The 14,636-nt window shown below is 36.9% G+C and overlaps 1 protein-coding gene across 3 annotated transcripts in view; it reads left to right on the top strand.

Annotated features, from left to right (window-relative positions):
- The window catches only part of PGGT1B (protein geranylgeranyltransferase type I subunit beta), a 19,468-nt gene extending 5,381 nt beyond the window's left edge, over positions 1-14,087 (top strand). For all 3 annotated transcript variants that reach the window (XM_072416070.1, XM_072416071.1, XM_072416072.1), the window contains exons 3-9: positions 3,563-3,630; positions 3,960-4,111; positions 5,224-5,356; positions 8,054-8,099; positions 10,137-10,321; positions 10,414-10,522; positions 11,469-14,087. In XM_072416070.1, coding sequence (XP_072272171.1) covers positions 3,563-3,630; positions 3,960-4,111; positions 5,224-5,356; positions 8,054-8,099; positions 10,137-10,321; positions 10,414-10,522; positions 11,469-11,644 — 869 coding nt within the window. In that variant the 3' untranslated portion in view covers positions 11,645-14,087. The remainder of the gene's footprint in view (positions 1-3,562; positions 3,631-3,959; positions 4,112-5,223; positions 5,357-8,053; positions 8,100-10,136; positions 10,322-10,413; positions 10,523-11,468) is intronic.
- Positions 14,088-14,636: the final 549 nt, after the last annotated feature.

A 14,636-nucleotide genomic window follows, 5' to 3' on the forward strand; every position in this document is an offset into this window, starting at 1 on the left:
TTTTTCATTTTTACCTAAAAAGGGGGGGCTGTCTTATTTGATGGCCCTGCCTTATCATCGGGGAAACACGGTAATTGGGAACTTGCATGTCCTCTCTTTCTGCTCTTCTACCAGAAATAATCACTTTAACAATAACTCAAACATTCCAGCTCCATAATTTCTGAGTAATGAGAATACTCATTTCCTTTCTTTCATTTAAAACTCACATTATTTCATTCAGTACCTCCTCTAGTCCTCATGCATGATACTGTTGTACTCCATAGTATTCCAAGCCCATCTGCTTCCTGATTTCTTCTCCCCTCATGTCTTTTTCACTTTAATCACTATTTTTGTTTGACACAAGTTCAGTTATTTTCCAGATGCCATATGCAGCTCTTTCCCTTTCTCTCTTATTGTTTCTCTTTTTTTCTTTGGAATTCCTGCTGAATCTGACACCTCCAACCCTTGAAAACTTCTAGTAAACTTTCAAACTCATCTCTTCAAACAAGCATACCATTTGATTAATGTTATTCTCTTTGGTCTCTGCTTTCTCCTCTAATGCTCTTACATTTGCATTTACATGTAGCGCTATGAGAATAACTTTTTCTTCCACCAGTTGTCTCTATATACTGTAACTTCTCATAGGCAGGGCCATCTCTCATGTTGGTAGTGTTACACTTCTATTAGGAATTCTGTTGAATGACCTGTTTTTAATAAATTTGAGGGAAAAAAAAAATTCCAACATTTTTATTAACAACTTTCATCCTAATGTTTATGGGTGAGGCATGGTTGTGGTGGTAGACCTAGGGAAATGGTCATTGATCTGTCTTGCAAGGTTTTAATTGTTATCCATCACTATGATAAAGCAAAGAGTATAAATACAATGGCACATTGTTCACAAATTGACATGCAAACAGTTTGTAGATGTGTATTATGGCTAAGGGCAACCTATCCAAGAATTCTGATTTAGTTCCAAAATAATCACCATGTTTGGTTCTGTTGGTATATATATAGTTCTGGTTTGTTTGAAGCATTTATCAGAGGTTTGGAGTTCAGTGATTCAGTGTTCACTTAAACTGATCTTTAATGCCAGTGTACGCTAATCCTCATAAAAATAAACAAATCCTATGTTTTTCATTTTGCGCTCATAACATCTTTTTCTCAAAACAATCCCTTGGTAGCATGTTTGTATATAAAATTTTGATTGATATGGCTGTTTGTGCGTACATGTACACTAGGTGGCAGTGTCTGGTAAAATGTATCCATGCATGTATTATTTTTATCTACCTTGTCCTGGAACATTTCAGTTCAGAAGATGTAGTTCTTGAAAGCATTTATGTTTTAGAAGACTTAAAACAGAGCTTTACTTCCACTTGCAAAATCAATGATCAGACAGGTTTTATTGCAGAAGGGACATTGTCTATACCTTTTTGCAATAAACATACTTACCCGCCTGTTAACTTTCTTCTTTGGGGGGGAAAAATATCCAAGCTGTGCATGCTGAGGGCTGCCCATACTGAATTAAACCCCCGCACATGTGGCCAGGCCAATTAAGATGGCTGAAGATCAGAATAAAGAGGATTGCAAGTCTACATAAAAAAGGAGCAACATTAAGACATTTTCATTTTTGGGTTTACAAACTTCTTTTTTAGGGCCATGTAAGATTTTTGTTTAATGTTTTTGAAGGCTTAGAAGTTTATTTATAAATGTTTTTATTCAAGATTCACACAGCTTTTTTTAAGATCAAAATAAATATACTTGCATTCTCTTCACACTGGCTCCTGGCCAATTTACCTAGGTCTTCAGTCTCACCACAGCCTTCTGGGAAATCTAAAGATTCCAATTATAGCCTGCACTAGGGGGTATGGGATACCATAATTGGGCATTTTCTATGGTGACCCCAGCTTTGCTTTTCTTCAGTTTTAATGCAACGTTCACATCTGTACAAAATGCATTGAATGTGTTACATTAACATATCAATGTCCTACAATATAAATGAAATCATTGTTTATTTTCCTCACCTTGCAGCCTAAAGCCTTTGAGCTCCTGGTCCTAACATCCCTTCTGCTTTTTTGCAGTATGCATCCCTACTGGGAAGTTTTCCTGTTTCCAATTCCTTTAGTGTCAGGAGGACAGGAAGTAGGGAGGAATCCTGTGTAGAAGAACACAGACATGAAGATGGACAGAGAGTGATAAAGGAGTGCTCTGTCAGGTTCTGATTGCTGACTGCAGTTTGCTGAATAAATTTCTTTTGTTACTTGGTTTCTCTTCTAAGCATTTTGTGTCAGGGCTGAATTAGAGGTTCAATTGTGGATCTGTAGTTCTTTTAATAACCTAAAAATATTTATGTCTAGTACTGGTGCTGGCAATAATCTGTGAAGAATTCTGATGAGGCTGCAGAATGTAGCTGCTCAGACAAAATGAATAGGTGAGACAAAAAACTGAGCTGACTCAACATTTAAACCTTTGTCTGCAGATGACCAATATCTTGAAGGCATATTGTGAACTGAACGCCCTGAGCCTGCAGCACAGACTGACAGTTTGGAAGCTCAGAGCCAGCACACAGTGACAACTGGCCAAGGGATGATGGGACTCACCCATTGCCTCGGGTGCCCTCGAAATTTGCAAAGCAATATAACAATGCAAAGACAGACTTCCTACTATCTGACACTTCTGTTATAAATATGACCAATATATTCTCTGCTTTCCTTAATAAAGTTATCATTAAAAATACCATATTCACAGGAAAATAGATAGATTAGAAATAATTGTTGAGTTATAGAATAAAGGGAAAGCAGGCAGCAGATATTTCATATGTTTGTTTAGTTTGGGGAAGTGTTCAATAGCTTGAGAGATGCAATTTGTTGTGGATGAAGTCACATGAATATGAATACTAGAGTGAGCAAGGGAAGCTTCCTAGCTTTTATTAAATATTGTAGATTTTAGAGTGGTAGACAAACCCAACTCTAGGCCACATTTTATTTATGAATTGGTCCATCAGGAGGTTAAAAAAAACAGCTTTTAATATTTAATACAATACTAATCCTCAGTGCTGTTCTCTGCAGAAATTCTTTTTCAGCACTAGATTTTTGTTGGCTCCGTAAAACCCAGGGTAATTTAACTCAGAAGCCTGAGGACATCCAGTGCGTACAAGGTGTCAATAATCCACCATCTGGGGGATATCACTATAATGCCCCATATTGCAGTGATGCACAAGGAAAAAGGAGCTTGCATAATCATGTTAGGGCTGCTCTCTGCATCATTGAGTACCGCTTGCTGCTGGAAGAAGGTCCGAATAGCTCCCTGCACAATATTTTGAATGTAAAATGTCACTTACATCCTGCTACTTTAGAACATGTAATATATATTACAAATCTAAATATTGCAATGGTGTGGAATTATTATCATAATAACATTACAAAGGAAAAGTAATTCCAGTGGGTTTGTAAATTGATATATACAACTCTTGTTCATTTATTGATTATCTATTATTTACATTCAATGTTCATAAAACACACTTTTGTAACTTCCACCCAAAGTGTTTTGGTAAATTAATATATAACTTTTTTTTTTTTTTTTGCAGAATCTAACTTAAGCCGGTGTGGATTTCGGGGCTCTTCATGCTTGGGTTTACCGTTTAATCCATCAAAGGTATGTATGTATATTTGCACCTTTTTTATATATTTTATGCATGGGAAGCAGATCATTCTTCTGACAGAAAACACAAGTAAAATATGGTATAGCTTTACAGCCATAACTTACAGTGCTTCAGTATGAGATCTCCTGTATTTCCCTGGTCCTAGGTGAACTGAGCTATCCTCATATAGTACAGGCCTGAGAATTCATGTTACTATTTACTCTTATGTTTTTTATGAATACCATGCAACACGTCTTGTTCACTCTAGAGAAAATTATGATATGTTTTTTTTATAAACTTTACATTTTTATGTTTTTATTTCAAATGTATATTTATTTTCCAGGGCCATGGAATCTATCACCCTTATGACAGTGGCCACATAGCAATGACTTATACAGCTCTGTGTAGCTTGCTGATATTAGGAGATGACTTGAGCCTGGTAAATAAGGATGCATGTCTTGCTGGATTGCGGGCCCTTCAGCTTCCAGATGGAAGGTTTGCAATTTTTCTTTGCTTTTTATGTGTAATTTTATTAACCGTTGACGGGGGGAAGGTTGCAGGAATTTGAATTTCAAGGGGATCTGTGATCAACTTTTAGCATAAAGCTGAGAGAGCATGTTAAGAGTGTTCTGAGATGTATAGGCAGAACTCTGAGAACGGTAAATGAAAAAAGTTTAACTGACTTTGAAAAAACATTTCTCCAAGTTATCTTGAGTGCTGACCATCTGTCAGATAATCTTAGAACTCTTCATTCTTTTTCACTGCTTTCCTGTGCATTTTTACATGTTCGTGCTGTATTTTATATGTTAATAGACTGCCAGCTCTACTTTATACAATAGGGCACCTTTGTAAATAAATGCAGTTCATTACCATGTGCTTCAATAACCACTTCTCAGTTTTGGGTTATGCTGCAGGGGTACAATGGGTAAGCTGAACTCAGCAGAGATCATATAGCTAAATGATTACGCATTGAAGGGAGCACATTTTTTACAGGAAAGGTGCTTCTGCTCTTCTGGTACTTCTTATTTCAGACCTGCATGATGGTTAACACTTTAATATAGTTCCACTTCAAACATCATAGCTATGCTTCCATAGGGTCTTATTTTAAAACAAATATTTACTTATGACTGTTTTTGTTTAAATCGGTCATACACACAAAATGCAATGGGTTAAATTAGGCTCTGAGATCTAAGGCTAAGTTCACACTGGCAGGGGGGTTGTGGTTGTGTTTTCTTCATCCCAGGAAACTCTGCCTCTCCAGGAGGTGCTACATGGTAGCGTCTTCCTGCAGCAGCTCTATAGGGAATGAATAAGGGTGGCAATGAGCCCCTGCCAGCTGTCAGATATGCAGCCTGTGTTTTTTAGGAGCCAGCATTGTGATGCGGGTGTTCAGTCCCAATTGTATACATACAAAGTGTGGTTATTACACGTTCTCGGTAAAAAAATTAACATTGAGCAACACATTTTCTTTGGATTTCCAAGCAGGTTATAGTCCTGTTTTTTTTCCTTTGAATAACCCTTATAAACTTTTTTAATTCTTCCCCTTCTTTTCTCTCTCATAATTGAAAAAAATCCTTATTTTTTTATTTTGTTTTTGCTCCCTTCAGTTTCTGTGCAGTACCGGAAGGCAGTGAGAATGACATGAGGTTTGTGTACTGTGCTTCTTGCATTTGCTACATACTTAATGACTGGTCAGGCATGGATGTGGAAAAGACAATTGAATACATTAGAAGAAGCATGGTATGTACTGTTTGATTGTATTAATAGTTTTTTTTCTGCTTACAGTGTGTGTGAAAATATATATAATGTGTATGTGTGTGTGTGTGTGTGTATATATGTATGTATTTTAATTTGGTTACCTTGACACACCTTTTGAAAACTTGTTCTGCTGTTCTTTCAATACAGTGACTAAGACGTGCATGCGATCTATACAGGAGAATACAATACTTGTGCATTTCTCTCTCTTTTAAGTTTATAAAATTTTATTGTTAGTGGAAGCTGCCACTTGGCGTCAACTTCAATAGTATTTGGCAATTCAGTGATGTCACATTTCAATTAACATTTAACATAGTCTGTGTTCTGTCTAACCAGCTAATGATCCATGTGCAACATCTTTTTAGCTATGTGGCTGTATGAACACTGCAGGGATCTTTGAAATTATATTGTTGGGTCTGTGAACTGCAAAAACTGGTTAGCAACTGATCTGGTTAGTAATACCGGTTTTACCCCAGGTAATAGATTTGGAATCCTGCAATGAACATTTTATAAGGTACACAAATGATTTTAATTCCATGAGTAGTGTATTAAAATTTGGCTTACAAAACCTGTTGAGTATGCAAATGAAAGCCATTGTGCTTTTTGTGCGTGTTGCTGGATCTTCGTGTTTTGCATTGTATTTTCAAAAGTAAAGGTTAAAATGACACTTCTTTGAATACATACAGTGTTGCATTGTTTCCTATGATGTAGACAGGTAGTAGCGTGTGGTTATCTGGTATTTTCATGAATTACATTTTGTTACATGGTTCCATATTTACCGAGTTGTAATTTGCAAGCCAATCTGAAGGAGTCATGGGTTTTAAAATGGGCAGCCATGGACACGATATTTGCAAACCACTCTGTATGGAAATACTTCCACAGAACAATAATTCCACAGAACAATGGGTATTTTGTTTTATTTAGCCTTGTGTGTCCTAGTGGATGTGGAAAATGACATTTGTTTAGGTGAGTTTAATGGGTACGTTGTGTTCTGTTTTAGTAACTTTTTGTGAGTAGTGATAGTCAGAAATGAACTGTTCCTGACCCAGTCTAAAAACGTATCCATTGATCCATTTAACTGCCATGCATGTGCTGGCACTACAACAGGAAAATACAGCTTAAATCAGATCTTTAATTACAAAAAAAAAATTATACACACATACAGGGTTCTCCCCAGGCACTTTTAGCTGGGCGCACCACCCGGCACTTTTCAGCACCCACCTGGCTGTTTTTGGGTGGTTACCAAAGAGTTTGGTCACAATACAGGGGCTGCCACCCACCTAAAATTTCCTCCCACCCAGCTTAAAAAAAATTCTGGGTTGAGCACATTATATATATATATCTCACTTTTCCTTTACGTTTGAGGACCCCCTAATCTCTCTGCAATCCGATTCTAGTGAGCCTGCGCTGTCTCTGTTTCCTTCTTCTTTCTGTGCATGTAGCGCCATCATGGCACAAAGACGTAGGGTAAACTACACTTGAAATAGCTACAGAGACACCCCTAATGTCTTTGTTCACCTTATTTTATTAGTTATATGGTAATTTATATATATCCCATATTAAAATGTGATTATAGCAGTGTTTCTCAACCAGGGTTCCTCCAGAAGTTGTTGAGAGGTCCTTGAGCAATGAGCAGTATGTGCCTCTCAGGTCAATTTACGTGACACCAATAAACTTTTTGGCTATCTGTAAAGGTGACATTCTTCCCACTGACCCCCACACTACTATACAGGCAACTGAGGATATCATAATTCTAGCAGGAGTTCTCTTAAGACCTGAAAGTTAATTCAGTGTTTCCCCCATGTTCAGAAGGTCAAGAAAGGCAGCATTATAGCATACCTTTCATGGGATCAATCAAAGCAGTGTGTCCCCAATCTTCAAGGTAGCCTTGAAGATTGCCTCAACTTGCAAATTAAAGTACTAAGTCAGGTGGATCATGAGGAAGAGGAGCATCCAATCCTTTGTCTTAGTAGAAATTTACTCCCCAGGGAGGTGGCATGTGCCATTAAAAAAGAGTAACTTGCGATTTAGTGGGCACTGCAGAAGCTGCAGCCATACATGTGCTTTTCCAACCCGCTACCCTCCTGCTGTTCTCCACCCATGTTGCATCTGCATCTTTGCACAGTACCTTGGAATGTACAAAGTGTTCTGTTGGTGATTCATGGATAGCATCGGATGGCTCATAGTATGACCTTTGCAATAACCCGATGGGTTATGTGTATGGGTAGTGTATGGAAACAAGAGTCCTTCTTCTGTCCCACATTTCAATTCAGGGCAACTTATGGTCAATCAGTGCAATGGCTCTTCAGGGTATGTCAAGCCTAATGCTGGGTTTCAAAAACATCTGTATTTTCATAGCATCTTTGAGGGTCTGTGGTAGCAGATTGGTATTGCATGTAGGCAAAGTAAAGTTACTTTATAGAACCGAACGTTTCATGCTATGCAAATATGGCGTTACTTTGCAACCAATCAGAGGGGGGGGAGGGGGATTATTAAATAATAGAACTGCCTATCCTATTCAGAAACCTATATTCACAGGTTATCCAGAAGACTTTGCATTGAGTAACTCAAGAATAAGTGTGCTTTAAGAATTTGGAAATTTAAATTTCAGTATTTGCACATTTGCTAAAAATAAAGAAATTATGGGAAATGATGGGTTTATTTTTTAATATTTTTTTCTAGACATATGAAAATGCACTGGGCCAAGGAGCTGGTTTGGAAGCTCATGGTAAGATTTCTGTAATTATTGTTCTATGTCGGTTGTCATATTCTGTGTTAAAATGCTCTTATTTGTTATATGAACTGCTGTAGAGACCTTAAGAGGAACTTAAATCTGGGTTCTATTCGGAGAAAAAAAAACAACCTTAGGCAAAGGACTAGTCATCAGCATTGCCTGTGGTCCTAATGCTCCTGATTTTGACTAATATGAACTTACCATGCCTTGTTCTACACTGTGTCTGTGCTAAATCTCCTTCCTTAGAGGTAGAGGACAGGTTTGCTTCCTTAGATCAGAGCCTCTGGCAAGAACCATAAGCAGTGAACCCTGGAAGTACGCTGCTATGGAACTAAAAACAAATAGTTTGTTGTCCAGTTGCAGTTTAGGCATAACAACCACTTCTACATGCTTCCAATATAATACACATAGGAAATCTTTATTTTTTTGTTTTTCATCTTTAATAGTGAACTAAGATTTTTGGGTCAGTTTAAAAGTAGCTCCCTTTGCAGCTAGCTTTGTCTGATTGGCAATGACAGGCATTTTACAACACAGGGAAGGAATTGAAGAATTGGGGAAAAAAAGTAAAAAGTGGCTTTGGTTTCTATCCACTGTCTGGATAAAAGACTACATACAATTTGTATTCTGGAATTTACATTTTACAATCAATATTTACATGACATTACTTTTTGCCAGTATGTGTGTGTATTTCTTTAGTCTATGCTGATGTTACCTCCTTCCCCCTCCTGCTTCTCCTCATTTTTAATGGCACTTCTACATTGTGGAATTTTAGAGTTAACAATGTTGTCATTGGTCAAGGGCCATTTTCCTCCGGAATCCTAGCAGAGCAAGAAAAATGTGGGAATTTGACTTTTTTACTACTTTGCCAAGGAGGCAAAAAATTTTATCTGTCCAAAATTGGAAATGTGTTTTATGTTTAACAAATATCCTAATAGAACTTAGTAATGGAATTTTGAAAGGCTGCCCAGTAAATTGTGTCCTGGCATATCAGCCCTATGGTACATCATATTCTAATATTGATGTCTTGCAGCTGAAGTACTCTGGGACCATGGCATTGGTTTCACATCATTGTTTTGTGTGTGTGTGTGTTTTGTCTGTGGAACTACAAATGCCAGCTTTTTTTTTTTTTCTACACATCCTAGCAATTGCTTTTTAGTGATTCACACCCCCTCCCCCATGCACCTATGGGCTCTTCCTTCACCAATGCAATGGCTTTTAAATGTAATATATGTTTAGTATTGCAGCTTTTCTCAGCTTCCCCATCAGGTCCAATTTTTAATTAGAACCTGGGGGCAGCAGACAATTTACTCTACTCCATGTTGACATATAGCCTTCCTACTGACTGGATAATGTAACATCCAGGTCTCTACTGCTCTTCCTACAGCCCGGTTTTCTGCTGCATCTCTTCTTAAGTGCTTGCCCTTCTTCTCCTTACCTCCATTCACCATTTCAATGCACTTCACAGCAATTTTACTCTCCTGTTTTGATCCACCATGCACCTGCCTTCCCAGTTATATTCTCTTCCTTGTCCAACCCCCCCCCCCCCCACCCCCGTACAAGTTCTTCTCATTGCTCCTTCTTTTCTCTTTTTACTCTCCTCCCGCTCACATCACCTTTTCCAACCTTCCTCTTCTCAGGGCTCTTCCTTCTATTCCTCCTTTTTCTAATGTCCCAGTCATCTCATCCCCCTGGCAAAGCCTTCTTATTCAACTCCTCCATTTCCAAAAGCTTATGATCTACGCCGGGCCATTCTTGCCATTTTGTCAGAGGAGTGTCAATTTGACAGACTACAAACCTGAATGGTATCCCCCCACCCCCACCCTTTTGATAAAAGTACTACAGCTTTAACAGATCTCAGTATTTCTGTTCAGGACTGAGTATTTATCCATAGAAGTCATAGATGGCAATCACTATACAACCTAGGAACTAGAAACAAGGGCATTTGGAGTTAACCATTCTAGCCAAAATGTAGCTATTTTTTTTTTTAGAATAAATATGTGTAACTTGTGTCTTTCATTATTGTTTATTCAGGTGGCTCCACATTTTGCGGAATAGCTTCTCTTTGCCTCATGGGAAAGCTTGAAGATGTATTTTCTGAGAGAGAATTAAACAGGATAAAGAGATGGTGCATTTTGAGGCAACAAAATGGCTTCCAGGGGAGACCCAATAAACCAGTTGACACTTGTTACTCCTTTTGGGTGGGAGCAACTTTAAGGGTAAATGTTCATACAACTCACACTGCACTGGTGAAAAGATAAAGTAACCAATTTAGCTTGCTGATATTCTCTACTATTTTCAATTGTTCTAGCTTTTGAACATTTTCAAGTACACAAATTTTGAGAAAAACAGAAATTTTATCTTGTCCACCCAAGACCGTCTTATTGGAGGCTTTGCTAAATGGCCAGATAGTCACCCAGGTAAGCATGATTTATTTGTTACTCTTAAAGTGCATCTATAGCTAAATGTTTTTTGTTTTTTTAGCTTTGGGTAGCGTAGGGGAGAGTAAAACCTATTGTTGATTTACCTATTGTCCAAGGCTAGTTAGTGGGATTTCTCATTTCTTGTCATGGGGACAGCCTTTTCAGGGTCCAGGAAGTAATGGAAACTCTCTAACAGCTACACGAACAAAAGTAAAAATTGCAGGGGGTTCAAGCAGCAAAGATGGAGGCACAGTAAAGCTACTGTGCAGATTGGGAAAGCATTGTTTTATTGATTCCATGAAAGATATGGGGTCAGTCAGTTGTCTGTATGAAAAACATTTTACAATGAGTTAAAAAAAAAAAATCCTGCATTTTTGAAAGTGTATGCCAAGTCAAAAACTTTTTCTAATTTTGGTTTGAGTCGGAAAAGGTCAGAACTTGTCAGGTTCTTTTGCTCTCTGGGGCTTTTATTAAGGATTACCCCTTATTCCTGTTAATCTTACCATGTTTTACTAGTCAGGAAGTAAGCATAAAACACTGACGGAGATAGAAATATTTTAACTTTGATGGTGGTATAGCTCTCAAGATCATTTGAACAAGCAAGTCTTCTAACTACTTAAAATTAGGGAGCCATTTAGAGGGGTGATTTGACTATATTTGATAAAAATGCTTTTCTTCAGGTGACTGATATAAGTGACAGGTAGGATTTTACACACACCAATTACTTCTGTTTAGGGGTACACTACACTTCAGTTCTCATTAAGTAATATACAAATACCTTTTTCCGGTGTGCAAGGGGTCTTACATCAACTTATGTCATATGTTTTTCTTGTTCCTTTTGGATGCATAGGATTTTAATTGGTTCTATTTTGTTTGTTTTTGCCTGCTACATATATAAAGACCATTGTTGTATGAATTTCATATGTATATTTTACCTTTTCAGATGCCTTGCATGCATATTTTGGGATCTGTGGCCTTTCACTAATGGGAGAATCTGGCATTAATGAAATCCACCCAGCGTTGAATGTAAGCTTAAAAACTTATAAACATCTCCAGCAGCTCCATGAAGCTTGGAAATCTAAGAACTGTGAAAAGAGTTCAAACCATCCTCAACATTAAAGCAGTGACTGATACACAACTATATTCACTTGGAGAGTCATAGCCCTTCTTCTAAGCCATGTATTAACCAAGTGAGCTTCTTTTGTACTGGAGTCATTGGATTAAACTTTTTGGTTAGTAGCACTGCCTTGTAAGACAGCATTCAACTATTTCCCCCGTACCTTGATAAAACGGTTTTAGGGGTAAAACCCTTATTACTGTTGAGTGCTAATTATGTAGTAATCATTAGCAGAGATCCTGCCTGACAGTGAGATTTAATTGGTTGCTATGTGTTGCTGTACTTTTATTATTAACAAATAGGAAACAGAACTCTATTGGTTAAGACTGATAATTTAGGCTTTTTTAAAAGTAATTTCTCTAATGGCAAGTGTATATCATGGGCACTGTTTAATTCAAAGGAAATGGTTATCCAGATTTGCAGTCTAATGAATGCTTGGCATAAATAACCAAAAGGATAACCTAACTATGGTTTTCATATACAAAGTCATGACATTGAAAGAAAAGTTTTTTTTTTTTTTTTACATTTATTCTGAACAAAACGCACAAATTCATATATATATATTTGCACAGTCAGTATTTAACCAGTTTATTCACATTCAATAAATACACAGTTGCCTGGAATCTGTGGTGGTGTGAAATCTATAAAAGGAGAACCTGTCTAAGCTCTAATCACCACTTATCTCCCTACATAACATTATCCAATTGAAATAAAAATTAAATTTATTAAAGAAAAAGCAAGATTGGTAGAATCTTTCACTATTTGTATGCAGTCATGTGGGGAAAAAAGTAGTTTTGAATTTTTAATAGATTTTAACATGCACTCATTAGCTCTTCATTATAACAGATAAATACTATATAATTGGGAAGAGGGGAAGAGGGGGGGGGGGTGCACAAAGAAATTTGTAGTTTCCTAACAATATCAATAAATGAAAAATAATGTACTGTAGGAAATGTGACCTCATGAATTAATATTTAGCAGTATAGGTGTTTTTGTTTTTATTACCAGCTATTGCAAGATTTACCTGTTGATCCCACAATAAATGTTGAGACCTTGGCATCAGACAGCTTTCAACAAAGCTACAAAGTCTTTTATATATTTGTAGTGGTTTGATATCATCACAATCTTTTGAGTATTTTAAGTGAAATGATTGATTTAAAATCATGTGGTGTTCAATTTAAATCCATTGGGAGGCTCCTAGGCATACACAACCTTTTTCTCTGAAGGCCTTAGAAAGCTTTGGATCTTTGTATGATGAGACCACACATTTTAGTAACCAAGAGAATACCAGTCCCTAAATATCTGAGGACCGCAGTGTTCAACCCATACATTTTATAAGCTAGGTGGGAAGAAATTGTGGGCGGGTGGCAGCCCCCTTATTGTGACTCAACTCTTTAGTAACCACCCAAAAACAGTCGGGTGGTTACTGAAAAATGATATCTAATCTGGAACTCCGGAGTCTTCTTTTATAGGTTTAAAGTGATATTACTGTAGTGTACTTAACTGAATGAAGACCTAATGCTTACCTGGTCAAACATGTTAAAGTCAATAATTGCCACTGTGACTGTATATGTAGTGGGAGGGATGAACACATAACTTTTATTAAATAGTGTCAGGTCCTAGACCATATGCTTTCACGGTGCAAATGTTAATCATTTTATCAGCTAATGTTTTGTAATTTGGGGACATTGAGACACTTTATGTAAGAACTGCTTTGTCTAATGTTTAGGTCATGGAGCTTGCTCTGTGGTCTTTAGAGAAATAGGAGAGGGAAGCCCACAAAAAAACAGCAAAAGAAGTGCTTGCTTTTCTGTAACCTTTACCAGAATATTTTTTTTTAGAATCTAAGTGGGTGCGTGTGGGTGTAATATATAAATATAAATTATATATATATATATATATATATATATATATATATACACACACACATACAGTTACTTGTAACTGCAGGCATTATTTTCATTGTTTGAGGTGCATTTCAAACCCAGGTTATCAAAATCCTAATAAACTTCAGCATTGCGCTGCATTTCTTTGTGCACAGCATGTCCTGTTTTTTTACACATGTCAAGTGTGTTTGAAAAAAGTGCCCTTGAATTCTTAAGCTTGCATACAGCCCAATATCTTTTAATAGATTAAACTATTTTAGCATTGATCATGGACTCACTATACATCATGTCTTGATGATTCCTCCAGATGTCTTACTGCATAGAACCCCCACTGTGATGGTAAAAGCAGTTTTGCATGTTTGCCATAGAAATATCATAATTTGGTGGGAAGCTACGCAATGAATTATGTCCATCTTTTTCACACAGTATTGCCAAGTACTGACCACAGAATGTGTGTGAATTTCTCTACAGTACAGAAAAATTATTTAACCAAATAAATAAGTCTATTGTGATTTATATAATTTTGTTTTTTTACAATAAAACATAACTGTACAACAAATTTTTATGACTCCTTGTTTTTTTCTGGGGAATGTTGTATACAAAGACATGAGATGCCAGAAAAGCGTTTGAGCCCAGATACCTGTGTTTGTGGACGTAATTTTGGTCAGTGCTTATATAATTCATTTTGCTAATTGCTATCAAAATGGCACCAAAAAAAGCTAGAAAAGAAGCCAAGGAACGAAGAGAAGGTAAAGAAAACAATCACGATCGAAAAAAAGAATGAAATTGTGCAGATATAAGTTAGTGAAATTTGTATAACCGATATCGCTAATGTATGTACAGAATGTCAAAATCCACCAGTTTGCAATCTTACAAAGAAAACATTTGTATGAGGAAGCTAGTATTGCTAAAGGTGTTACACCCCTTCTCTCGTCCTCCAAGCCAAAGTTGTCAAAATGAATGCTGAGCACCGTATGAAATTGTTCCTGGTAGGCTAGCCACATTTTAAAACTATTTAGTGAGTACACTAGGAAAATTATTGTGTTTCTAGTAAATTATGCAATCCTTTTTTTTTATTATAAAAGAGTTAGGTAAGGGGTGCTTCGGA

Source organism: Pyxicephalus adspersus, chromosome 6 (genome assembly GCF_032062135.1).
Source record: "Pyxicephalus adspersus chromosome 6, UCB_Pads_2.0, whole genome shotgun sequence".
NCBI classification, from domain to species: Eukaryota; Metazoa; Chordata; class Amphibia; order Anura; family Pyxicephalidae; genus Pyxicephalus; species Pyxicephalus adspersus.